This window comes from Peromyscus maniculatus, chromosome 2 (genome assembly GCF_049852395.1).
Source record: "Peromyscus maniculatus bairdii isolate BWxNUB_F1_BW_parent chromosome 2, HU_Pman_BW_mat_3.1, whole genome shotgun sequence".
Lineage (NCBI taxonomy): Eukaryota > Metazoa > Chordata > Mammalia > Rodentia > Cricetidae > Peromyscus > Peromyscus maniculatus.
The window spans coordinates 85,827,894-85,854,736 of record NC_134853.1 but is presented as its reverse complement, the minus strand read 5'-3'; the positions used below and the strand labels follow the sequence as shown (position 1 = coordinate 85,854,736).

General features: G+C 44.7%; 1 protein-coding gene and 1 long non-coding RNA gene across 2 annotated transcripts; one reads left to right on the top strand and one right to left on the bottom strand.

Annotated features, from left to right (window-relative positions):
• Window positions 1-1,987: 1,987 nt before the first annotated feature.
• On the bottom strand, window positions 1,988-14,200 carry LOC143271874 (uncharacterized). The gene is made up of 3 exons (XR_013049160.1): window positions 11,866-14,200; window positions 6,846-7,004; window positions 1,988-6,409 (listed from the first exon to the last, which is right to left on the bottom strand). It is a non-coding gene; the product is annotated as an uncharacterized LOC143271874 (long non-coding RNA).
• Tnfsf15 (TNF superfamily member 15) lies at window positions 6,602-26,336 on the top strand. The gene is made up of 4 exons (XM_076564354.1): window positions 6,602-6,894; window positions 17,634-17,676; window positions 18,711-18,749; window positions 22,396-26,336. Exons 1-4 carry the CDS (start codon window positions 6,646-6,648, stop codon window positions 22,848-22,850), a joined length of 786 nt encoding a protein of 261 aa, XP_076420469.1. The 5' UTR covers window positions 6,602-6,645; the 3' UTR covers window positions 22,851-26,336.
• The last annotated feature ends 507 nt before the right edge of the window (window positions 26,337-26,843 follow it).

The window sequence follows — 26,843 nt, the reverse complement described above, 5'->3', positions numbered from 1 at the left end:
ACTTCCCACGACAGGTACCACACAACAATGACAATCTGAGTTCTGCAGTACATCATCTTTATTCTCAGTATGGCTGAATTGAAAATCACTAAGAAAATCCTCTGGACATGTCTTGGGGGCAGGGGGGGGCGTGCCCAAAGTAGTTTAAGTGAAAAGGGACCTGGACTGAGACTTTTGCCTTTGTCCAGCTTTGTAAGAAAGGACAGACACTCTGCTATTTCTTGAGACCTTAACCATTGACACTTTCTCCAAAATGTCAGCACGCTCCTCCCAGACGATCAGAAAAATGTTCAAGCTTGCCTCCCCGACTCTCCATTCCCTTCCCTTAAGCTGCTTTCCAAACAGTAGCCACCAAGATCTTCTCATAATAAAATCAAAACCCAGCAACTTCTTTGCCCTGTGCCTTCAAAGACTCATGCCTCACTGGGACAAAAATTAAGGCTTACCCCCGCCCCTGGAAGCCTACCCAGTCAGCTGTCTCAGTTACCACCCAAGCCCAAACCCCTGTTCTTACCCACCACTCCATCTAGGTGCCTTGAGTTTTACACTCTTTGAACACACCCCCATGCCTTCTTCAGAACCAGAAACTCTCTTTTTAAGTCGCTGACAGCCTTCTAGCCTCCTTTAGGTCCTCGCTCATGTGTCTCCTCTCAAGGCTTATTCTTTGCTTTTTTTAAATTGACTTTTTAAATCAGTGTACAAAACATTAAGTTTGTCAGGCCATTTTCTTGCATGTGTGTTCTTGGATTTTCTTCATGTTTTCTCTCACATTACCCTCCCTACTCCTCCACTCTCCACTTCTTGGCCTCTTTTCAGTGATGTTCTTTCTAACCACATTATCAAATTAAGATCATTCCCCATCTGCTTTATTTTCTAAACCACTATGAGCATCCTGGGTGCTATTATTCAGCTGATATAATTCATTTGTTGGCCATCATCCTGACAAAATTCAGTGGGGCCCCTCAACCAGTCATGCTTTTATGATTTCTACTACCTACAGTCAACCATGGTCCAAAATTATCGAACAGAAAATTCCAGAAATGAACAGTTCCTACATTTGAACTGATTGCCATTCAGAGAAATGTGCAATTTTGTTCTGTCTTACCCAACCCTGCACAAGACATGGATCATTGGTGTAGAATGCTCTAGTCCATGCTCTAGTCCATGCTCTCCATGCTCTCCTACTGTGAATCAGTTAGTCGCCGTCTTGATTACCAGGTCACCTGTCACAGTATCATAATACTTACAATTATGTAGCCCTTGTTTTATTTAAGGGAGGTTTCAAAGTGCACCAGTGGTGACGCTGGCAATTCTATTAGAGCAGCTCTTCTATTTCACCATCAGTTATTGCAGACGCCTGAAACTACAAGTAACCAAATCCCATGACAACATTCCTCCATCTATGGCGCCGCTTATGATAGGGTGACACCCAGACAAACCTACTGAAGGCAAAGATGTTGTAAGCTGGAATCGTGTCTAACACATTTAACCTGATCTTTAAATTAATATTTGTCACCGGTACATGAAAAGGAAAACCATTGCCTCTATAGATGGTCCCCAGTGTATGTAGTTTAACTTACGACTTTCCCCTCCATGATGGTACAAAAGCAATGCATAGTTTTTATGGTGTCCTTCCCAGCAATCCACTCTACACATACTCTCCGGGGATTCTCGGCAGCTGCAGCAGGCTCCAGCCCTCATCAGCCACTCCACCAAACCTCTGCAGCACCCCATGGCACTAAGCTGTGGTGTTTGAGAGGTTAAATGTGTTAGACACGATTCCAGCTTACAACATCTTCGCCTTCAGTAGGTTTGTCTGGGTGTCACCCTATCATAAGCTGCGCCACAGATGGAGGAATGTTGTCATGGGATTTGGTTACTTGTAGTTTCAGGCGTCTGCAAGGGGTATGCAAACATATTCCCTGTGGACAAGAGGGGACTGCTACATGAGCTTTATGAAAGTGGGGTTTTTTTTCTTCTAGTTTTTGCCGTTTTGTTAATGACTGCATTGACTCCTTTTTCTACAAGTTGATGACCATTTGCCTTTTAATCTATTGAGAATGCAAAAAAAAGAAAGAAAGAAATACTTGTAGCAACCAAAATAGATGTCAGTGTCACCAAAGAGGATTTTACAGATGGCAAGTAAACACATAAAAAGATATTTGACATCATTAGTCATTAAGGAAATGCAAATCAAAACCATTGTGAGTTACTATTTCACATTTATCAGAATGGCTAAAATATGCTGGGTTTGGGGATGCACACCTTTAGTCCCAGCACCAGAGAAGCTGAGGCAGATGGATCTCTGTGAGTTCGAGGCCAGCCTGATATAGTGAGTTCCAGAATAACCAGGACCACAAAGAAAGAGACCCTGTCTCAAAACAAGCAAACAAATAAACAAGACTAACTAAAATGAGCTAGGGAGATGGCCTAGTGGGTAAAATGTACAACCTAAGCATGAGGAGCTGAGTTCAAATTCCTAGAACTCACATAAAGCCAAGCGTGGTGGTGCACATCTGTAATCCCAGAAATCCTACAGGGAAAGAGGAGGCAGAGACAGGAGAATCCCAAGAGGCACTCAGGCCAGCTAGGTAAACATGATATTCCTATCTGAAACAAAATGGAAAGCAAGGACTGACATCCAAGCTTGTCCTCTGACCTATGCATACACACAAATACACATCATACATACATAAATAATTGTGGCACATGTGTGTACACAAACATATACATACATACATACATACACAAACACCCATACTATGACCTGTATATATGCACACATACACATCATACATAGGGGTGGAGATGAAAATGGGTTAAATAAAAACATAGTAATAATACCAAATTCTGGAAGGACTATTGGATCTCTGACATGCTGCTGATAACAATGAAATGGTCCAACATTTTTGAAACAACTACAGAACTTTTTTACACAATGAACCTGTGCTGACCATACAGCTCAGCAAAGTTGCTCTTGGTCATTGATGCCAAAGAAACAAAAACGAATTTGCACAAGATCTATACATGAGTATTCATAACAGCTTTATCCATAATAACTAGGCATAACCTGAATGCCCTTCAGTGAGTAAGGTTAAACAAATTAGAACATCTGTTCCATGGTACAGTGCTCTGTCACCAAAAGAAATGTTAAGTTACAATAGCAAAGATTTGGGCCAGTCTCAAAGATCCATTTCTTAGTAGGTTTGTTAAATTAAGCGTGGGCAAACAGGGGACATAAGAACCACCCTTTGCTTGGGATTCACCTCAATGGATGTTAGTTCTGAGTTCAGTGTGTAACCACTACCGTGTTAGGAGCAACAGGCACAGGGAAGGGGCGTGGCTTAGCCCCTGCCCTCCCAGTGTTGATGCTGAGCAGTGAAAGTAACCAAGACAGCCAAACCAAGTCTAGTCGGAAGCACGCCATGTCAGGAGAAGATGGGATGAGCACTGAAGACAGTATCGTAACCAGCTAGAGGAAGGGGGTGCAAGAAAGGGTTCTAAGTACAGCTGAGGAATACAGGATGCATGGGCATAAGAAGAGGAAAATGGAAGCTTCCACAGCAGAGAAAATACCACAGGTAAGCACTAGTCTGTAGAGGGTTGGAGAAGCTACAGCTTGAGAATGTAGGAAGAGATGAGGCTGGGCCCTAAAGAGGATGACAACAGGCAGGGTCCAGGCCAAGAGCTTTCCCAAAAACTCAGAAGGTTTAGGTAGTGATCAAGATACGAGGGGCCACTGAACAGGGGCAGGCCATCTAGTTTCCTGGTTTCTTTCTTTCTTCCCCCCTTTCTCATTGTTCAGTCATTCATGTATTCTGCATGTGTATGTGTACACATAGAAGGCAGAGGACAACCTGTCAGTTCCCTCCTTCTACCACGTGGGTTTCAAACAGTAAACTCAAGTGATCAGACTTGGCAGCAAGCACCTACAGCCGCTGAGCCGTCTCACTGGCCTTGGGTTCCTGATTGCTGTAGCCCACCTTTATATGGGCTCCTCTATTCTGCTCTTCTCTGCTTCACCCCTTCCTACCTCCAAGACCAAGTTCAAACCCACATCCCTCTCCAGAAGCCTCGTCATACCCTCACTAGAGGGGATTCAGTCCTCCAAACAGAACAGAGACAAGAGAACTTAAGTGTGTGCACCGAATGGTGTGGTGATGTTTTTACAGTTGGAAGCCAGTCTGCCAGAGTCCCGACTCTGTCGTAGTGACGCCCTCTCTGTGCTCAGTCACCCATCTGTGGAGCAGAAGTACCTGAAAAAGTCATCTCAGGACCAGGTGTGGTGCTGTGAGCCTTTAGTCCCAGTACTCTGGAGTCAAAAGCAGGAAGATCTCTGTCAGTTTGACGCCAGCCCAGTTCACCTAGTGAGTGAGTTCTAGGACAGCCAAAGCAACATAACAAGACCTTGTCTCAAAAGACAAAAACAAAACAAACAATTGTCTCAGCATGGAATAAGTAGATTGACGTGCTTCACTCCCAGCAATGGGGCGAAAGGCAAGTGCTTGGTGTCCACCCCTTGTCCTGCTGGCTGTCATACCCCTCCCCCATCCGTAGCCAAAACGGCAAGGTCAAACATTGGTCGTGAGTTCACTTTGGGACACAGGAGCACAGAAGTTTGTGTCCTTATCTCTCTGACAGTCACTTCTAACTATGACCAGACACCTCTTCTGGTACATGGACTACTCTCACCGAACATGAGGTCCAACTACAGGCCTTGTTTACATCTTACTTCACAAATGAACCTGCCAGATACGCTGAGCCTATAGGCCGAAGATGATGCCCCAACATTGTGGAGAAACCTCGGGTGACTGTCCAGGCCGCTGGCTGTTTCTGTCAACTCACGTTTGTTTTGGGAGTCCCTTGTTTGCACTTACTGTTTTATTAGGTAATATTATTTCCTTCTTGGGTATGTTATTATTAATATTCCTCCTTAGGTAATATTATTTCCTTCTGAAGGAATTAAGATTAGATGGTCATAGTTGTTATAGAAGTTAAAGATTAGATAGTTATAGTTTTCCTTGTTAAGAATTTCAAAAAAGAAACTCACTAAAGAGGTGTAAGTGTATACATTTAAAAGACATTATAAAAGAGTTCTCTGTTAGGATAGAAAGTGAATCAGGTACATTTTGGACTTACCAAAATAAGATAGATAATAAAATATTTTCTCTGAGTTAGTCAAATGCAAATGGACTAGACATTGTTTAGGTATTTATTGCTTGTATATATTGTATATAGTTATTGTACTTACTGTATATAGTTTTTCTTATATTAGTTATAACTTTTTCTTTTTTCTTTTTATTAGAATAATAGGGAGAAATGTGGTGATATTTTACTTTTGCTGAAATGTGACTTTATTTGTATGTTAATAAATAAAATTTGCCTGGAGATCAGAGGTCATTAGTGAGCCAGGAATAGAAGTCCGGTGGTGGTAGCCCACACCCTTAATCCAATCACATGGCAGGCAGAGTCTCTGTGTGGTCAAGGACACAGCCAAGCTTGCTGACCCTTGAGTCTTTAATCCCAATACCAACCATAGAGACCAAGAGGTCTGTATAGACAGGCAGTGACAAGGAAGTTATGTGGTTGGGCTTAGAGCCAATGAGAAGGCAGAACAGGAAAACAATAAAACACAAGACACACAGAAAGAAGGTCTCTCTCTCAGGGAAAGGATGGCAGCGAATGGTAAGATAAGATGGTCTTGGCTGTTCACTAGTGCTCGGATCTCTTGGGCTTTTAACTCTATATTTGGCTCTGTGTTTCTTATTTAATAAGACCATTTAGAATTTTGTCAACAACTGTCCTCAACAGGTTACAAATATCCTTATGTGAGCCTGGCAGTGGCACATGCCTTTAACCACAGCATTCCAGAGGCAGACGGATCTCTGAGTTCAAGGGCAGCCTGGTCTAAAGAGTGAGTTCCAGGACATCCAGGGGTACACAGAGAAACCCTGTCTCTAAAAACTTAAAAAAAAAAAAGAAAAAGAAAAAGAAAAAAAGAAAAGAAAAGAAAAGAAGCATCCTTGTGTTTCACAGGTAACACCCATCTGGGATCACGACTTAGAATAGATATCACCTGACTCTGCTCTCTTACTCCCAGAATGACCTAGGGCAGGTACCTTTACCTTTCGGAACCTCCAGGTTTCCAGCTGTACAATGACAGGGAGTTGCTGTCGGAGCAAGAGGCTCAGAGGCACTTGGCAAAGGGCTGATGTAAACATGATTTCCATTTCCTGTTGCAAGCCACACACCTCCCAGTCCCTCACTTTCACTTCCAGAAGGAACACACTCCTCAGTCCAGCTCATCTGGCAGGAGTCCAGTGCAGGGAGCAGGTGCATTTTAATATGCCCCACCTCCTGACTTGATGTATTCTGGTTCTCCTCCTCCAGGGACTTTCCTGACTTCCTTCTGTAAATGAAGGAAAGAGCACATGAGCATACTGTATATAAATATGCTTGGGAAAGCTTTCTCCTTCTTCTTCTTCTTTTTTTTTTTTTTAACCAAACTTGGTTTCTGTTGTAGGCGGCACATTCCCTAGCCGGGCAGGGCGGGCTGCAGCGGGCTGTCAGGGGGAGGGGGGGAGTAAAAAGGGGAGGAGAGGCAGAGCATTAACTCAGCCAGTGTGACAGCTGCTCTCTTATTTAATGGGGGGGTCTCCGGTCAGAAGGAGTCAGAAGTGCCTCCAGGAGAGCAGAAGCATGACGGAGGAGCTGGGGCCGGGTTTCGAGGAAGCAGGCAGAGAGGAAATGCCAGAGGCCAGGGCCAGGCTCGCCTCCAGGAGCAGAGCATGCTTGGCTCTCATCTGCTGTGTGCTGTCAATTCTCATCGTCGCAGGACTTGGTACCTTCCTGGTGCTTGGCCAGCTCCGGACCCCAGGAAAAGGCTGTCTACGGGTAAGTAAGCTTGCTTCTGCCTGGGGAATCAGTGTTCTCTCTGCAGGCAGCCACATATCCCGGCTTGGGACCTATGGCAGAGATGTTCATGGACAGCATGGCTAGCTTTCCTGTACAAAGAAAATACAGAATGAGAGGGTGAGAGGTGGAAAGGTCCCATCTGGTTCTTAACTCTGTATTTCCAGGGAATTGAATTGTTTCATCTCATGTTTATACAAGAACAACTTCACACTCTGTGTTTTTTTTAGATAATTATAATCATAGTGTACTAATACTTCGGAAACATTCCTTGTCCTTAAAAACACAAAGCTCTTAAATTGTATTACATAATGCATGATTATTGAGGGGAAAGAAACAGAAATCACAGACAAATAAATGAAGAAAATGTCTTACTTATAAATCCTTAGAAGTGAAAACTATTAACAATCTAAAGTATATAATTCCTTTCTATTTGGGGGGGGGAGATTATTCTGAGCTTTTTACATAGTATAAAACTGTTTTGTTTCTAAGGTAATGAATGACTCCATGGCAGCATGATGCATGGATGACATGCCATGTTCCTATATGTGTGTGCTCAAATTGGTTTAGCCAATTCAGCTTCTTGGGTTTAGAAATATTCTTCAGTGCTCAACTACAAACCTACTGACCCTAAGGTCTACCTGAGCTGGAGAGAAATTGTCACCAAAAGGCTGTGGAAGTGGGGTTAGGAGAGTAAGGGTACAGATGTCCAGGAGGAGAGCAGGAGTCAGGACTGGGAACTCCCAGGAATGATCTGAAAGGTCGAAGTGTGTTATTTAAGGACTATTCTTTAGGGGGAAATATCCTGCATGATTCCATTTAGTCCCAAGGATTGTATTAATTGGAACCCTGGTCTCTAATCAATCCTGGGCAATTTCCACGATGAGGCTAATGTGTAACTCCTGCCACTCCTCCAGAGTCAACAAACAGTGATTCAGGCAGCCACGTGTCTTGGCTTATAAAATGCAGACTTGCAAATAGACCAGGAAGGCTGCCTAGGTTAGAAGGGAACTATAGGAATGGGAAAATGTGAGGTCAGGCTTGATCAGAGAGAGAGAGAGAGAGAAGAGCAGACTGAGGTACTTCAGGGAACTCTCTAGTCAAAAGGGGACCGCTGTCTTGAACAAAGTATTGCTAAGTGGCTTCCAGCAACCTGTGCCTCCCTGGGCTCTGAAGGGATCCCTGACATACATTCAGGACATACATTAGGATCCCACTACCAGGATGCTGTCTGTAATCCCCATGTGGGCAGAAGCCAAAGAAAGCCGTCTATGCCACCAGGGGATGGCGTAGTCCAGGTAAGGGACTTGGCAGAGGAAGTGACCAGACAGAATGACCATAAAGGAGGGTGCTAAGTGTTATCACAAACAGCAGCTCGGAGTCCCTTCTTGCCTCCCCTACTCAGGTGCTTGAGGTATGAACCACACTAATGCCAATAACCTCCCATCGCATCATGAAGAAAGCAATCTCCCTCGAGTGTGGGTCGGGTGGGGCACATAGGGATGCTTGAGGCTGTTTAACCAGGCTATGGGACGTCTTAGTGCATCACAACAGAAAAGAAATGAGGGTGAAACAGGGATCCATGGAGCAAGCCAGGTCCTGAAAAGAAGCAGCTGGTCATTCAGAGGAGCGAGCTCAAGGGAGAAAAACATTTATAAACAACTTTCAAGGGCTTAAAGAGGGGCCTATTTGCTGAGATACACAGACAGAAAGAACGCAGAGCATCTAGAAGCATCCAGGGTCAGCAGCCTGGGAAGCAGCTACCACCAATCCTGTGGCATGGGTTGGGGCGGGGTTAAGAGGAGTTTCAGAGTACTGTTTCTCAACGTGTGGGTCACGATCCCCACATGAGTCTCATGTCAGATATCCTGCACATCAGATGTTTACATTATGACTCATAACAATAGCAAAACTACAATTACAAACTAGCAACAAAATAATTCTATGGGTAGGGGTCACCACAACATGAGGAGCAGTATTAAAAGGTCGCAGCATTTAGAAGGTTGAGAACCAATGTTTTAGAGGAATCTAGTAGGGAGCTAAGCCTTGGAAAGGGCCTGACTGGAGAATGCAAAAGTTTGGACAAATGAAAGTGCAGGCAGAGGGGGCAGGAAACACCGGCCATTTTACCCTTTAGACCTTTGATCCCACTGACCAGACTCAAGTAGAAGCCAGGGCTCAAAGAAGCCAGGAAGCAGCCATGCCAAGAGGCTAGCCTCACCGGGAAGGAGCCATGCTGAGAAGGGCAGGCATGGAACTGGGGTTTTCTAAAAAAGAATTACCGCCTCAGGGGAGAGGGCAGAATGTGAGATCCAAGGAGGGAAAACTAAGCCAAAATATGGCTCCCAGGTCCCTGGACTTAAAACCCAGCTCTGTCATTTTTGGCCAAGTGAGAAACAGGCTTCTTGCTTCGTGTCTTTGAGCTGTTTCCTTTTCAGCCAGAAGGGGGCGTTTCTGGCAGCATGCCTATGGGTTTGATGAGACAAGTGCAGGAGCATTTTGCATGTCTGGAATGTGGCCAAATTGCATGCTTAGGATACCGGGATATGATTACCACCCTATGCCAGGCACCGAACAACCACCAGGGAAACTTGACCTTGGGCCTCCAGGAGCTTCAAAGTTGATGCATGAGACTGAAAAGAATAAGGAGGAGGAGGAAGAGGAGGAGGAGGAAGAGGAGGAGGAGGAGGAGGAGGAGGAGGAGAGGAGGAGAAGAAGAAGAAGAAGAAGAAGAAGAAGAAGAAGAAGAAGAAGAAGAAGAAGAAGAAGAAGAAGAAGAAGAAGAAGAATCTTCCACATCTGGGTGCCATTGTGTTCCCAAGCGCAGGGTGACAGGGTTCTAAGAAAGCTTTCTTCAAGAGGCCAGGGAGACACCTATGGGATACAAGGTTGTGCCTGAGGTCCTTGTCAAACACTTCCTGTGAGTTAAAGTAAGCCATTTCATTGGAAGTTAAGCAGTCCATGAGCCTTTGTTTTGCACATAGGAAAACCAAGTGGGGGGGGGGGGGTTAAAGAGACTTCTTCAAGCCTATACCTCTAGTCAGAGGCAGATCAAAGCTTAAAAGCAGACAATCTGGGCCGTGTTCTGCATTTGAAAAGCGGGACTTATGCACACTGCGCTAGGTTCTAGATATCACACCACAAGAATGCTTTCTTCAGTGCCGTGGAGGAAAGTCACAACCACTACCAGCACCCGCATGGCAACCCAGTGAGGAGTTTCACAGATCAAACCTACAGCACACTCAATCACCCACCAAGGACACCTAGCCGGGCAGGAAATTAGGGCTGGCAGAGAGGGAAGAGAGACTGGGAGAGGAGAATCAGAGGGGTAGCCTGGCACTCTTACTCTGAGGAAATATAATCGAGAATAAAATTATCTCCCAACCCAGAAGATCTTTCCCTCAGGAAAAGTGGAAGAGAAAGAGATAATTCTATTCTTGAATAATCCCTAAACCAAGATGTGATGTGCATCAGAGGCGATCTGCTTAGAGGTTGCAGAGCCACAAAGGAATTGCTGTTTTATATGTATGGGCAAGCAGATAACAGCCTGGCACTTACACGTTCAGTGTGAAGAGCCCAGTGGCTCCCAGAATACATAGTAGCATATGTTTTGTTTTTGGAAAGAGTTCACCTACGTGTGTGCATTTATAAATGCATGGAGTATCCCAGGAAGAGCTGAGAATTTAGTGCTTCTTGCTAACATGCAAAGAGGGGAAGTGGGTAGCTGAGCCACCCACTGGTGAAGGAGGAGAATGTTTGTAAACATTCCTTGAACAAAATGTTATGCGCTCACTATTTAAAAAAAAATAAATAAATAGAGGCAGTGCAGCATTTTAGGATCCTCGGATGTTTGGAAGACACTAGGCTGATTCCCATTTTGGAAAGGCCATGGGTCCTGAGTCGCAATCTCAAACCCAGTCCGAATTCTAGACTGGCCACCCATAGTGCGTCACCTCCCTCTCCTTGGCCTCTGCTTGCATTTGTATAAAATGTGGATAATTAGAAATAAGGTATGTAAGGTGTCTTGGCTTATGGAGGCTAGCCAACAGCAGCGCTTACATCATGCTGAGCGGGGGAAATTCCCTCCTGGGGAGATTACCTCACCGAGCACAACTTCCCCATCTACTGTGGAATCTGCCAGTGCAGGCCAGGGAGCAGCCTCGGGTGCTGTGAGGCTTCTCTGGACCTCTGCGCCCCCTTCTGCACACCTTCTTGCCCCATCACTACAGCCTCTCCCCTCAAAGCACTCCATCAGCTCCATTTGACCAGGGTTCACGTATCCTCCAGGGCCCTGAATAGTAGCTGCTCCAGAACAGGTGCCCTGGCTCCTCTGGCAGTGGCCCCCCAAGGCCAGGTCTTTGTGTGTCCTCCCCCATCCCCTGCCCACCCACACAGAACACTCTCAAGGCTGTTGGCCCCAGGCCAGGCATAGAATGGTACTGAATTCTGCGTCACCGTCACTGGACAGTGTGGCAGGGCTTCCTGCTCAGTGCTGCATTCCAGTCGCCTCTGCACTTCCCTCCCAGACTCTCCCCACATTCTTCTCAGTCCCCTCTAATCTCTTTTCTCCACCTTTCTGATAATCCCTGCAAGGCTCCGCTGTTTCCTGTACTCTCTCCCCTACTTCATTCCCCTACCCCCACACGCGGAAAAAATCTGGGACACAGTAACTGATCAATAAATGCTAGCGCTATTTCCTCTTGGAAAGGTACCTAGCTGTGCCTGGCAAAGATACTCACTTTGTATTCTCTGGATGGAAAGGGGGATAAAGTATGGGACAATATATCAACCTTCCCTGAGCCTCAGAACCTCTGTCCCTAATGTGAGGGAATGAATACACTTTCTTCCTAGCACTGTAGTAGGAATTCTGCAAGGCATTCAGAAAGCTGTAAGCAAGAAGGGATGCTCCCCACAGGATTTCCCTACCCATTCTACCTCGGACGGGCCTCTTACCTTGCCCAAGGTGCTTCCTGTTTTGAAGGCAGATGATAACCATAGTCCTCAGCATTGTCTGGAAGACACAAAAAGATGAGATAGAGGAACTGTGTACGAGTCGATCCCATAGTGGAGCAGGACCGGAAGAGTGACTTACCTCAAAAGTTGGGCTGTGAACAGCTGCCAGGCAAGACAGTAGCAGGTTCAAAGGCAGAACAATCCAGCAAGCTGCAGGTCTACCTCCCCTGGGTCAAGGCTGCAGCACGCAGCTGGTCACTTCCTGGGCCACACTGTCACTCACTCAAGCGAGCCTGGACCACAGTGAGCACCATCCTAGCTTGCCAAACTCCTATGACTTCACCCACCGGAGAGCACATGCCACCGGACACCACAGCCCTTGCCCACTGTAAAGTTGTCTCCCAGCCTGAACCTTAGGCCACACAACAGCTGGCAACAGCAGCAAGCTGGGGATAGGAAGTGAGCAGGGGTCAATTCGGCTTCCTCAAGACACTGGTGTTCTGAAAAGGTGGAGTCCAGAAGCAACTCTGGACCTACCAGGCCCATGAAGTGTCTGTGTTTGGAGAAAGGAGTAAAGCCACCCCAAACTTGTAAAGGGTCCTAAAATCTGCTGTTTCTCATAAAACGGAGCCAACGGTAGCTCCTGTTCACAAACAAAGCAATTAAAAAAAAAAAAAAACCCTAGAGAAGAAGGCACAGACAACACAGTATTGCTTGGACTCAAAGAAAGAGGAAAATTAAGTGAAGTGACAGTGGCTGGAAGTGTGGCCTCTCTGAGCCACAGGATAGGCCTGCCAGCAAAGAATCACCGAGGTCAGCTGATGTGCCAGGATCAGGAGTCAAGAGCTAACCAAGTTGGGATTTCCGAACTTACCCTGCTGCAAACCCCTGACTCTTCATTCTGGGCCATGGCAAGCCTGGTCCAGGCCGACGCAGAGGATGGGGCAATGAAATGACCTCACTAAGCCATTTCCAGCTGGATTTATCCTTGTGAAAACACACAGAGAGGAAGCCTCTAATGCCCTGATTTCTCCTAGCCATGCTAGGGGAAGTGTCGCGGGTCATAAAACACGAGAATGTCTTTTCAATTGCAGCTATTATGTCAGCAAGAAATGAATATAACTTCCTGTTTGTGAACAGGATCGACAGAGCAGGTGGCTATGGAGAGAGAGAGGGAAGGCTAAGTGGATCATTAGTTAAAATACACTCACAGGGAGCTTTCTGGGGAAATGCCAGGAAATCTCAAAGACCAACTCACTGCTAACCCATTTACTTATATTCCCTGTTGATGCTTAGAGGCTTCCTGGCATGCCTTAGGATCTGAATTGGTCCAAAGGCTCCGATCCCAGGCCTTCTCCCTACCATTGACTGTCAGCACTTTCTTAAGGTCTCTAAACCCCAGTGACGAAGCCCAGCTTGTAGAGACTATAAAAAGGCTCACACATCAATACCCAGTGCAGAGCGCAGCAAGAAGGAACACTTGGCTGAGTGGCCATCTCCTCCTTCCCCCAGCCTTTCTTCTGCCCACTTTGCAAAGGTAGATTCAGTTAAGAAATGTGTGCATCAAAGGACACCGTCAGTTTGAACCAGGGGTCACTACTAGTCAACATAACACACACAAAAATCAATGAAAGATAAAAGGAAGATCATAGAACAGTGAGAATGGTGCAGCCTGTAAAGATGGGAGATGAATGCAGAAATTACCAATTCTTTCAAGGGTTAATAGATGCTGCAGGTCCTGGACACGACACTATCCCACTAAAAAGTATGTTCATGAGTGTGCACATTAACTTGTTTTCTGTTTTTTTGTTTTTGTTTATTTTTTCCTGACTCTCTTTTCTGACCAACCCCTTCAACTTTCAATAAACATTTCCAGAGCCCCAGCAATGTTCCACACAGACTTTAGTGGACTCTTTAGAGACTGTAGTACCCACAGGCCAAGACCACTCATCTCTAAGTCCTTAAAATGTTGTTGTTGTTGTTGTTGTTACATTTAATTATTTTGTTTGTGTGTACAAGTGTTTTGCCTGTATGTGTATATGTATACCATATACCAATATGTGTATATTTGGTGCTCCAGAAGATCAAAGACACTATCAGATCCCCTGAAACTGTAGCTACAGATGGTTGTGAGCCACCATATAGGTGCTGGGAACTGAACCTGGGTCATCTGTCAGAGCAGCATATGCTCTTAAGTGCTGAGCAATCTCCCCAGGCCTAAAAGATTTTAATCTAACCCAAAATACCACTCTCCCAGATTTTTGAGGTGTGAAATACTGGCCAAAGTCACTGATTCTGATCTTTGCCCCATTGTCCACTCCTGTCTACCTCTGTCTTCCTGAGGTCTGAGAATGCTAATTTTGCAGATTACATAATCCAGTAAAAACACGGGCACTTCCCTGGCCACTGGGGACAGAGTGGTAAGAGCAGGCCAGCCCTTCAGCCTAGCAACTTCTCCTAGAGGGAAAAACATTGTCATAAGAAATAGAACTGGATCCTGATTCTCAAGCCCATGGTTTGAGAAATCCTGTTAAGGGGAAATGCCCTATTCTTGAGGTGTGGCCTGGGTCAAGGGTCCATTTGAATTTGGAGACTAATGCAGCAGGTTTTTAGAGCTGTCATCTCAGTACCCCAGAAGTGATGGGAGACACCAGGCTAAGAGGACAAGAAAGATGTCTTATTGCCCTGGTGTTGCCAGCAGTTATCCGGAGAGCAAGCATTAGGGCAGCTTGGTTCTTGAACCTTTCCCCAAACAGGCTACTGTTCCACACCACCCCCTACACTTCATTTATGGCTGCACTCTGTAACAGTAGCTTCCACTCCATAACAGTCATTATTTAAAGTCAGTAAAGGAAAGGAAGATAGAGAGGCCCAGCTCATGTTTTCCCTGCAGGTTTTGGGAATGGTGTGATCTTCAATACCTTCCAGCAGGGCTCAGCCTCCATATCCAGTGGCAGTCTGGACCACTAAAATCCATGCATCCCAAACATATGAAAATAAGATGTGTGTCCAAGTAATAGAAACCCAACAGAGCCCTCAGGAGCCTGTGTGCATATCCCAGATGCCTGCTCACAGTCCTGGGATTCCTAATCAAGGAGGGATGCTCCAAAACTTACACTGGGCACCCATTCACACAACACAAGCAGGGTGAATGAGACAGTTTCTCAGCGGAGAAGAAAATGAAGCAAGAGAAATCCAACTAAGGCAGGTACACTTTTTGTTTACCGTGAGGAGATTCAATCAAGATCTCCCCAGTTCTCTTTGAGCATCCCACCGTGAGGAGATTCAATCAAGATCTCACCAGTTCTCTTTGAGCATCCCACTTCCCACTTTCTGCCTCGTCAAACAACCAATTCCTTTATCAACTCTGCCCATAGCAGGTCAGGCACCAGACAGACACTGAGACACTCCTGGGCATGCCTCTGCCCCTCAAGCCAGCCAACTGTGGATGTGGGAGAGTTTGTCCCAGCAATTGTTTAGGCTTTCCCCAAACCCTGGGTGAATATGCGTAGTGCCTTCCCTAGCAGGAAGCCTTGCCATTTTCCAGCTGTCCCCATGTACAATTGGGCCTCTTTGTTCTTGCACAAGTTGTTAGCATTGTCCAGTGTGGCTGTTTCCTCCTGCATCATCTGCCTAACATGTCAGGATCTTTAAGCATCTGTCCAGACCGGCTCCCACAGCTCCTCACAGCTGTGGACCTGTTTAGTGAACCTTGAGCTCACCCCACGGTCACCTTGCTGACCCTCTTGTCTTCTGCCTCAACACATCAGGAGCTTGTCCATAAGCTGTAAGAGACAGGATTTCAACCTTGAAATCCTGGAGTCACCTGACCAGGGTTAACATGCTACACCACTGCACATGAGGTGTAGAGCATTCAGTAAGTCCCACCGCCACTATGGGGATGTGAATGGCATCCATTATAGAGTGTTTCATGAGGCCGGAGGATGTGATGTCAGCACAAATGAGCAGCAACTGCACTCTTTGTACTTTTGTACCTCTTGATTCATGCACTGTGGTCAACTCCTAGAGCTGGAAATGCAAGGGCCATAGAAAGAAGTAAACAGTTACCAAGATCAGCGGGATACAGGATGTCAGGATAAGATGGGCATGTGGGGAAAGTGAGATGGCTCAGTGAGCAAAGGAGCTTGCTTTAGGGCCCTCAGGGGCAAAGCAAATAACAGACTAGTACAAGTTGTCCTCAGACCTCTACCCACACATTGCGCATGTATGCACCTACACAAGAATATATAAAATGCAATTTTTCAAAAATACAGAACTGTACCATGAAGAACACGAGGAACCACCAAAGGATTATGAGCATAGTAGGATCTTGCTCATAATAGAATCCCCTCTAGCTAGCCTTCTAGAGAAGAGCTAGAAAATAGAAGAAAGGAAGAAATCAAAGGCATGAAGATCTGCCAGAGGGTGTTAGGGGAGCCCAGGAAGCAGTAGGCCTGGACACCACCAAATCCTAGACACACTGGTGTACACACTCCTGTGTTGGAGCCTGTTCTCTTGCACTCATACAGCTATAACTCCTCAAGATCACACACACACACACATGCATGCACATACAGATTTTAAGTTGTAGGCACAGATCAGATGTCCATGGTATGGAAAATAAGCTGTTAGTGGAGGCTGTGTATCTACAAGATCCAAATCAGAGGACTGGCTTGTAAAGGTGCGCAAACATGGAAAGATATTATTATTAAGAAGTTGAGGGCCTGTCTTGCTCCTGGACCTTGTGCTCAGGCCTGTGAGTGATGAATGAGTCTTGCATTTTTTCACAGGTTCTTTGAACTGACTAGAACATTGTCTTATTTTATCTTCACCTCAATTCTGCAAATCATTTAGGTTTGGGGGTGTTAGTATCCCCAGTTTATGAATGGTACACTAAACTCAGAGAGAGAAAAGGTGTTTTTCACAAGATCCTAGCATTGGCAAAGGACAGAACCACAATCCAAATGCATGCCTATCTGATGCCAAGGCAGTTGCTTTGCCTCTGTCATAGGAAATCTGAAATGACTCATGAACTTGGATTGTGATAGTGGAAGAATTCTTCATGTGTTCTGTGGAAACAAGGAAGAATGGCAAGACTGGAAATGGGAATGTGGCCATTACCTCTTTGTCCGGGTCATTTCTTAAGACTTGGAAAGACAAATATTACATGTTTTCTTTCAATGTGGATCCTCAATTATATGCAGTCATTTATATAGAGAGATGGATATAGATGATACAGATATAGCTATAAAGGGGTGGATTTCATGATAGCAAAAGCAAGACTATCTGGGAAAAAGAAGAGCAGCTTCGGAGAAAGATGGAAGAAGAACAGAATGTAAGAGTGTGAATATGGTCAAAGTCCATGATATACATAAGAGAGAATGTCCTTATAAAGTCCTCCATGATGCACAATTAGTATATGCCAATACAAACAATAGTTCAAATCTTCAAAATAAAGTGGGAAAAACAAAGTAACTTTCACTGCTGGTTTACTACAAGCAATGACAGGATGCTGAGTTCTCCTAGGATACAGCAGGAAAGGCTCTCAAGCTAAGAGATAAAGATAAAAAGAGAGGGAGGACATTGTGGGGTCTCTAGAATAGGAATGCAGAGCTGAGATGCAAGATTCCCACCAACTGAGATATCCAATTCCACTTCCCTCCCAGGAGAGGACCAAGGCTTAGACAACAGCAGTCTTATGGGCATCTCTGTGTGTATTGAGGTCAGAAGGGCCATAAGGACTGAACTGTATCTTTCTTTTTCAACAGGCAATACCAGAACAGACACCTGAACCTTCACCACAGCCAGTATGTAAGTATTCATCTTTGATGCCTTTTCTTGTGTGGAATAAAAATATTTCTGATAGTTTTAGGATGTAGACAGCTGGAAGTGGGTCTTTAATTGCCACATTGCTAAGCCTAGGGATGCAGACAGACTTAAAGAATAGTGAGGCTCCTCACTCATCATTAGGAAGGCAAAACCATGCTCTGACTGCATGTATGGTCTGTGGCCTAAGTCCAAATTCCCAGCTCATGGATATGCTGTACAATGAGGCCTTCAGACAGATCACTCCAGTCATCTACAATCATTCGCCTCTGATATGGTTATCCTTTCTGGCAAGGCAAGAGTAGGTGAGATTGGTCAACTTCAATCAAAGAATGAGATCAGGTCCCAAAACAGCAAAAGTACACAATAGATTTTGCTGTTTATAATCTTTATCACTATAGAACCTATAGTATACTATAGAACCTATAGTATAGAATATGCTTAAACTTAATATAAAAGCCAACATGACATTATAAGGTCCTTCTCAAAAACTAATGAGAAAAGGGCCCAGAAAGGGAAAAGGCTCTGCCAAGGTCATGGAGCAACAGAGTGGATCCTTCTCGCTCCCCATCCCTTCTCTGTTGAATTTTCCATACTCTTCAGTGGACATAGTAAGAGAACCACAAAGAATATGAAAAGTCAACTGGCCCTCACAGAACAGCCTGAGAGAAAAAGCAATGAGCCATAGTTTATTAGGCCCTGACTAGGAGCTGGGAACCATGTGAACACAACATTCAAGGTAGAAATTGCTGTGCCCATCTCAGAGATAGGAGAATAGAGTCCAGGCTAGGCAACTTGCCCAAAGTCTTTTGCACTCAAGACTCTTACTCCTGAGTCTCCCATGTCCCCAGTGGTGCATCCTACAGATACCATATCACATGCCAATCCAAGGCCCACAAGACATGAAGCTGAACTTCATGGTTCGGATGAATGGATCAGATTGATGTTCCTCTCCCATCACAGGTGCTGTCTTCGCTCTGTTAGCCATTACTCAAAACATATTTCTCCTTTTTTTACAGACACACCTTCCAGAGCCAAGCCAAGGGCACACCTGACAAGTAAGACTTCCTGTTCTTATTTGAACACTGTGGGTCATAGACTTGAGATTTCTTTCATTGTATTTACCAAAACTTGTTGTGGTGGCTTCCAACTGGCAACAAAATTGACAATCGAGGATGTTGAGCAGCTTCTTCCCTGTGACAAATCTAAGGCTCCATGTCTCTCGGATGCTGGCTCCTCTTCAGTCAACCTTCTACCTGTCTCTCCTGCTTTTCTATGGCATACACACACCCAGCCATCCAGAAGTAGTTTCCCTCTATTTTGGGTCCTCAAGTAATTCTGGATCTCATAACAGATGAAAGATCTCTGGATTGACTTTGAAGGGGCTGGGGAGATAGCTTGGTGAGTGTGATGCTGTTGTTTATGAACCTGGGTTCAGATCCCAGCACTCATGTAAAAAGCCAGGTATGGTGGTTTGTACCTGTAATGCTGGTGCTGGAGCGCAGTCAGTCAGATCCCAGAAGTTCACTGGACAGCCCGGCTGGCTAAGCTCCATGTTCTGTGAGACCTATCTCAGAAATTAAGGTGGAAAGCAATAAAGGTCGACACCCGGTGTCAACTTCTGGTTTTCACAGGTGGACACACAATTGAACATGCAACACACACACACACACACACACACACACACACACACAAGCACACAACATATACACACATAAAAAAAAACATTAGGGAAACTCAGGCTCAGACAGTGACTTTGCTCCTAGTTGTACAGGCAGTGGAAGAGTTCAAAGTCAAGTTTGCCTTTCTGAACTGTGATTTCCACTACAACATGCTTCCTATCCCAACTCTGCTGCTGAGCTAACACAGCTTATTGCATTCAGTGCTATAGGGCTTGCCTCTCTGGAGACATAATAAGATTGGTTTATGCATCATCTGAGAAGACATGTCAATCACTGCATCATCCACAGTGAAGGGGCAGAGACCACCAGATGTGACTGACAAAGACGTCTATATGGAGGCTCCAGAGCTTCCCAAGAGCCACTTAATGTAGAGACTAGAGGAGTCCACATCCATTCAGGGCATGCACTAAGCTTTCAAGAGAAACCCTAGTCCAGTCAACAATGGGAAAGATACCTTAGAAGGTCCAGGGTCTCGATGATTTCTGGTCACCCACTGGTTGTACAGGTTGTTAAATTGTTCCTTAAAACAGAAGCTATCCCCAAACTGTAGTGTCAGTACATAATGGTGATTGCTGTGAGTCTCCAAAGCAGTGAGAGGGAGTTAAGATGTTTTTGTTGCCTCTAACAGTGATAGTTTTGTTGGGAATTATCCTATTTGACATCAGTGATTTGAAACAAGTTTGGTTCTATTCATTTCCTTTAACTACAGATATATTTCATAAAGCATCAGCTAATATGTTTTATATAATGTAGATTTAGGAGTGAGGCAAGTGTACGAACATATAAAATATATTAAATGACACAGGCTTACTCTTTAATCTGTCCAAATGAAACATGGTGCTTTATTTGAACAGAAAGATATGAGCCCACCTGTACCCAGCTTATTGTAATCTATAAAATGCCCGCATTTGTTCAGTCCTCTTAATCTTCAGAACAAGGCTCTGAAGAGCCTATCCTCAGCCTCCAGAGGAGACACTGAGGTGCAGAAGAGAAACCCAACATGCACAGTTGATTAAAAAGCTTTGCATGGTGCAGAATCAGAGTTGGTACTGGTCCCAAATGGCCCAAAGCCCAGCTTCCTTCCATTCCACAAGTCTATTTGCATTGACTTATATTTGGCCCTGTCACTATGGGAGAAGAATTGCCAAAATGTTCTGAGTCTCTGGTCCCAGCATGTCCTCGGGTGATTCATTATTGATTACTGCCTGTTTTGTGACATTGGACCACAGCATTGTGATGTAATGACAAGGTTCCCCCACTCTCTCTGCCTCTCCCTCTCCCTCCTCCTCTCCCCCTCCCCCTTTCCCCTCTCCTTCTCTCCCTGTTTCTTTCCTCTCCCTCCCTCCTTCTCTTCTTCACTCCTTCACTCACTCACTCCTCTCATTTCCTCCCTCCTTCCATCCCTCCTTCTCTCCTTCTCTCCCTCCCTCCCTCCCTCTCTTTGGAACAGATCTTTTTGAAATAAGAATGCTAGTAAAGATGAGAGTGTTCTGCAATAGCCATGATTTTATACCTCCTTTACTCCTCCTCACAAGTGCTATTTATCTTTCTTTAAAGGAAAGACATGCCAAATAGAAACAAACACAGATTTAGTAAGATGACACATGTGTGAAAGGAATTTTTCTAGCGGAAAGAGGAAGGAGAGGAGCGTACAGTCATATATTCTGTGTTGGTGGGCAATTGTTTCCAGGATCTCCGGCAGACAGTCCAGTCTTCAGATGCTGAAGTTCCTTATAGAAAAATGATACAGCATTGACAAAATCTACACAGCTCCTCCCCATGAGTGTCAACTGCTTCTGGCTGGCTTTTAATACCTAATACAACGTAAACAGTTTTACTGTGTTGTTTAGGGAAATGTGAAAAGAAAAGAGCCTGCGTGTTCAGTAGATGCCATTTCCCCCCAATGTTTTTGTATCCTGAATTGGGGTGAATGATCAGGTGCAGAACTGTGGATGGGGAGGATGTTGGTATAATAATGGAAATACTACATTTGGGAGCAGGCTTTGACGTAAAGCCTGTCCATTTCTCCACTTAAGGTAAAGGCTTTTTCCTTGTGTAGAATAAATGGGAAACGCTGGAATGAACTTTCCTAGGCATGGGAAAGGATAAGGAGTTGTCAGGGCTAATCAGAAAATGTCTTAGCCCAAAGTCAGCCTTGTCTTCCAGACACTGGGTGCTAGTCAGGCTAAGGGTGAGGGAAAGCTGCGGACCTGGAAGAACAAGCGATTCTGCATGTATCTTTTTCCAATTGGGCAGTGAGGGTAGCAGTGCGGACTCATCATCCATGGGTCCAGGAATGAGGACTGGGATGGCCTGGTGTCAGGACTTGTCCCAGGTAAGCAAGCTGTTAGCAGTAAATTCTTTTCAGGTACACAGAAGAAGGAAGGGATTTTTTTAACTGTGTCCATATAAAACAGCAATTTATAAATAAGAAAAAAGTTTATACTGAGCCAAAGATGAATGACCACACCCAGGACACAAACTTAAATTATCAGGAATGCCACAGCTCTGACTGTGAAAGAAATTGCATGAGCTCATGGAGTCAGCAAGGGAAGTGAATTCAGGTAGCAGAGGCTAGGCTGGAAAGATGGCTCTGTCTGTATGTGCCTGCTGTTCAGGCATGAGGACTTAAGCTTGGCTCCCCAGCACCTACCAAAAATCTCAGCACAGCCACGCGTGCCGGTGCCCCTAACACTGGAGTGACAGAGACAGGTGGGTCCCCACAACAGTCTAGCCAGCCAATCTACTCAAATTGGTTCAGGTTCAGTGAAAAACCCTGTCTCGAAAAAAGGGGTGAAGAACAACTGAAGAGGACACCCCACTTCTACTTCTGGCCTCCACACGCACATGCATGAGACACAACTCAAACACAAGGGCACCACACACACACACACACACACACACACACACACACATACACACACACACACACACACACACACACACGAAAAACAGCACAAGACTTTACCAAAGCCCACTGGTTCTGATCTGTGCCAATTAAACTTCTCTCCTATATTTGCAGTTCTTAAACAAACTCCAGGGCCACATCTGCAAAATCAATACCCCGCTCTGCACTGGGAACATGAAATCGGCTTGGCCTTCACCAAGAACCGGATGAACTACACCAACAAATTCCTGGTGATCCCAGAGTCAGGAGACTATTTCATTTACTCCCAGATCACATTCCGAGGAATCACATCTAGGTGTGGTGATATCAGCCAAGGGAAACAACCAAACAGGCCAGACTCCATCGTCGTGGTTATCACCAAGGTAACAGACAACTACCCCGAGCCTGCCCATCTCCTCACAGGGACCAAGTCTGTGTGTGAAATAAGCAGCAACTGGTTTCAGCCCCTCTACCTTGGGGCTATGTTTTCCTTGGAAGAAGGGGACAGGCTGATGGTAAATGTCAGTGACATCTCCTTGGTGGATTACACAAAAGAAGATAAAACTTTCTTTGGAGCCTTCTTGCTATAAGGGGACAACAGCTGTAATCATGCAGGGCCTCCTTGCCTCCTGCTTTCCAATATTCTTTGCTCACGAAACTATAATCAGGGGTGTGGGGGATCAGGGATAGGGGACAGTGCTTTAGCTACATAATTTAGGAACCCAAAGTTGATCCTCTATATACCTTATGGACTGAAATGGTAAATGGAAAATTCAGAAGAGCTCATGTTTGGTAGAGACCTGCTGGGTTTTTGAAACACCCATCTCCAATGGCACAATCGACTGCTCTCAGGACATGATGTTTCTGAGGTGCCCTCCTTCCTGTTCAATGATCAACTAAGGATGCTTAGTCAGCGACTCCAGTCTGGCTCCATGGTCAGAAAAGGAGAATGAAATGTTCTGCCTGCCTCTATCTCCATGGTGCGTGAGAGCCTCGAGCAGCATGGACTTACTGGAAAGGACTTGAACAAAAGCAGCCAAAGTGACCTGCTCACCTCCTCCACTAAACCCAAGCTTTGTGTCAAGGGCCTTCAAAGCTGCCCATGGGGGATCTGGATGGCTTGAAAGTTTATCCAAGACAGGGATCTCCTGGTATCCTGAGGTGCTTGAGGCTCTGGAAAGGTCCCCACCACGTATTCATTTTGCCCCTGATTGTTGAAAACTGGAACTCAAATTTTCTGTTGATTTTGTTGAATATATATATATATATATATATATATATATATATATATATATATATACTCAAATCAGCACTTATGTTTCCAAGGTGCTGTTCCCACAGCAAGCATAAGGCTACTGTTTTTAAAACAAGATGGAAAAAATGCTTTTTAAAAACATGTGATGGAGTCAGGGGTGGTGGCACACATCTGTAATCTGTAATCCCAGCATGTGGGAGGCTGAACCAGGAGGATTGCCATGAGTTTGAAGACAACCTGGGCTAAGTAGTAATTTTCAGGCAAGCCCGGGCTATATAACAGGACCTTGTCTTAAATTAAAATAAAAAAAAATAGAACACAGGCTGGTCCTTAAAGATAAAGTAATATATTCAAGGATTTGGGAAAGAAGGCATGTATTTTGGAAAATAGTTAATTTAGTGAGAAATGTTTTGCTGCTTAAATGCTTCTCAAAAGGCTACAGAATGCCAATCGACTCCATAAACATTTACTTAGTACTTGCTTGCCCTGGGGACAGAGAAGTAAATTATTTCAGTCTCAGATACACTCGTTCTAACAGATTGGCATCTCCATCATCTGTGGAGCTGTAATCACGCTGGTTGTATTAGCTAATTAATTAGCTAACTTGAGACACATTGGTGTTTTCCTATTATGAATATGGGTACCATTTGATGAAGGACAGTCATTAACACAACGATTTGTATTTCCTCTTGAGTGTTTTTATAGTAGCTATGCAAGGGCAGTTTCCCGTGAATAAATGAGAGGGGAATATAGGGCTACAATTCCCCATGGTGAGGTCCAGCATTGAAACAACAAACAGAAAGAGGTTGTTACTGACTGGCCTCAAATTTTGACACAAACACCTTTGAAAATACTAGAACTCTATGGATGGCCTAGCGGTGCTTCGAAAAGTCTATGTTCCTAGCAAGAGCCATACTCAGCATTCATAGGTCACTTGAATTTTGGCCTTGGCTGGCTTTGGATCTGTTTGGCAGAACACAATGGCTAGGCTGTACTTTCTGAGTTGGTTTTGTTGTTTTACTAAGGTACAGTGGGGGAAAAGGAAAGTGGACTTTTCCCACCTCATCTCTTGGAACATATTAGGTTTCACACATGCCAGGGCCCTTGGGTCCATTGTGGTGCAAGCCACATCACCCCAAAGGAAATTCCAATTCTGTGCTTGTCAGTAACTTCTCTGGATCATAGAGGCCCTTGAGTTCACTGTGCACCGGCATGGCCATTGCCAGCACTCTCTTGCATATTTTTCTCAAGTGCTTACTCAATTGGGTTTCCACAATTGTGACATTGGGGATTAATTTCTAGAGCAGGTTTGTTTATATTCTGTCTCTTGCAAAACACATGCAGATATATCTGGCCTCAAAATCCCCTGATATTTTAGGGCTTGGGATCCTGGGAGTATTTTGCTGTTTTCAGTAGTATTTTATTTAAGCTTGCATAATTGTCCTGAATATTAGCAGTATTATAACATATTGGCTACTAGCCTTTGGAGAATTCAGTGAGCCCTTTAGTACTGGTGACAGTATTAGATCAGAGTAGCTACATTCATGCCTTGCCCTTCTTTATTATAGTTCAAACTTCCTGAGCTCTGTCACACATTTACTTCTTCCATCTACCCATCTTAAGGAGATTCACAAACCCAAATTGCAGTTACTTTTCCAGAACCACACAGTATGTTAATGGAATAGCCAGCGCTAGAAGTCTGTCTTCCAACTCTCTACTCTTGGTGAACGTCACTCAATTTGATGCAACTAGAGGAGAAATTGAAGAGAGCAGGAGAAATATCTTTGACTGCCTATGGGGCAATGCAGAAGACTAAGGAGACTGCTTACACATGGTGTTCATACCTAAACCAGTTTTCTACTCCAAATAGATTTTTCCCTGGTAGTGATAGCTCATTCTCTGGAGCAAGTCAAGCAAAGGGAGAGTTTTGTAAAAGTCTTTGCATCGTGGAGGTCAGGGGAGGGATTAGGCCAAAGGACTCCTTTTCCAATCTATAGCCCTGTGGCCACCCTTTGGTGGACTTCTATTTGCTCACAACTAACCCGACAGCCCTGCCAAGAGTTTGGTGGTTCCCATTGAACTAGAAAAGTAATCTCTCCCCCCCTTGACTCTGGGGTCTTGGCCAGTAGAGAAAATGGCATGAGATTTCAGAGCTGACAAGAGCTTCCGTTCATCTATCCGAACTTACATCACTTCAACAACAAAGAACCACAGGCTCGGAGAGCTGACATCCAAAGCTTGGTGCTGGGCAGTAGCTTGATGGAGTGTTGAGACTAAACTAGACTTCCTGTCCCCTGACCATGCTCAGCAGCCTTTCAATTGTTGACTGGTTTTAGTTTTTGTATTTTTTAACTTTTTGAGCACCTGTTATACCTAGATGCTTTCACGATAAGAGGGTCCGTGACAGGCAAGTCCTGCTCCACTCTGTGTACACAAGAGGAAGGAGACTCATAGGAGTGAGTAAATAGAATAGTGAACTTCCATGATTTTAGTCTTAAAGTCATTAAGACACACCACTTTCCCCTCTTTTGTCTTGGAGGGTATCCAGGCTGAACAGATGTCGGTGTTCGCCTGACTTTAGTGATGAGCCCTATGTGCTTTCATTGATTGTATGTTTTATGTTAAAACGTCACATCACCCTGGTAAAATGCATATTGTATGTTGTTGGGTATTTAATTAACTAGTATGCATCCCATGTTATGGATCTTAATCTCTATAAATGAAAAATTATACATGTTAACATATATAATAGTTGTAATTTAATAAACTGGCATTGAAGGCTGAAGGAATTTGACTATGTCAATTTTTTATATATCTGTAATGTAATTCTTTATTGATTCTTGGTGAATTTCACATCATATATCCCAATCCCACTCACCTCCCAGTCCCTCCATATCTGCCTCTCACCCTTGCAGTGTCTGCCACAAAAAAAAATAAATAAATAAAACCTCAAAAAAATAATTAAAACACACAAAAAAACCACCTTGCTCCTCAATCTTTCCAACACTTCATCCTAGTGGCATTGGGTGCTGTAATGTGTCCAATCAGCCCCACCCAACAAAATGTTCACAGCAATTGGTCTTTGGTCAGGTTCAAGGCCTCTGGCACGCCATCATCACTGGACCCTCCACGAAACTCCTCAGATGTCTTGCTGTTGCCAAGAGTCATGGAGATCCTGCTGCTATCATTTTGCAGGACCAGTCCCTTCATGTGCTCCAGCAGATCATAGATAGGGTAGATGTTAAGGTGGACCAACCCAAGTCCCAGGATGTGGGTCTGGATGGTAGCTGAGCTGGTCGGTCTAGGCCACTGGGAGCACACCACCCTC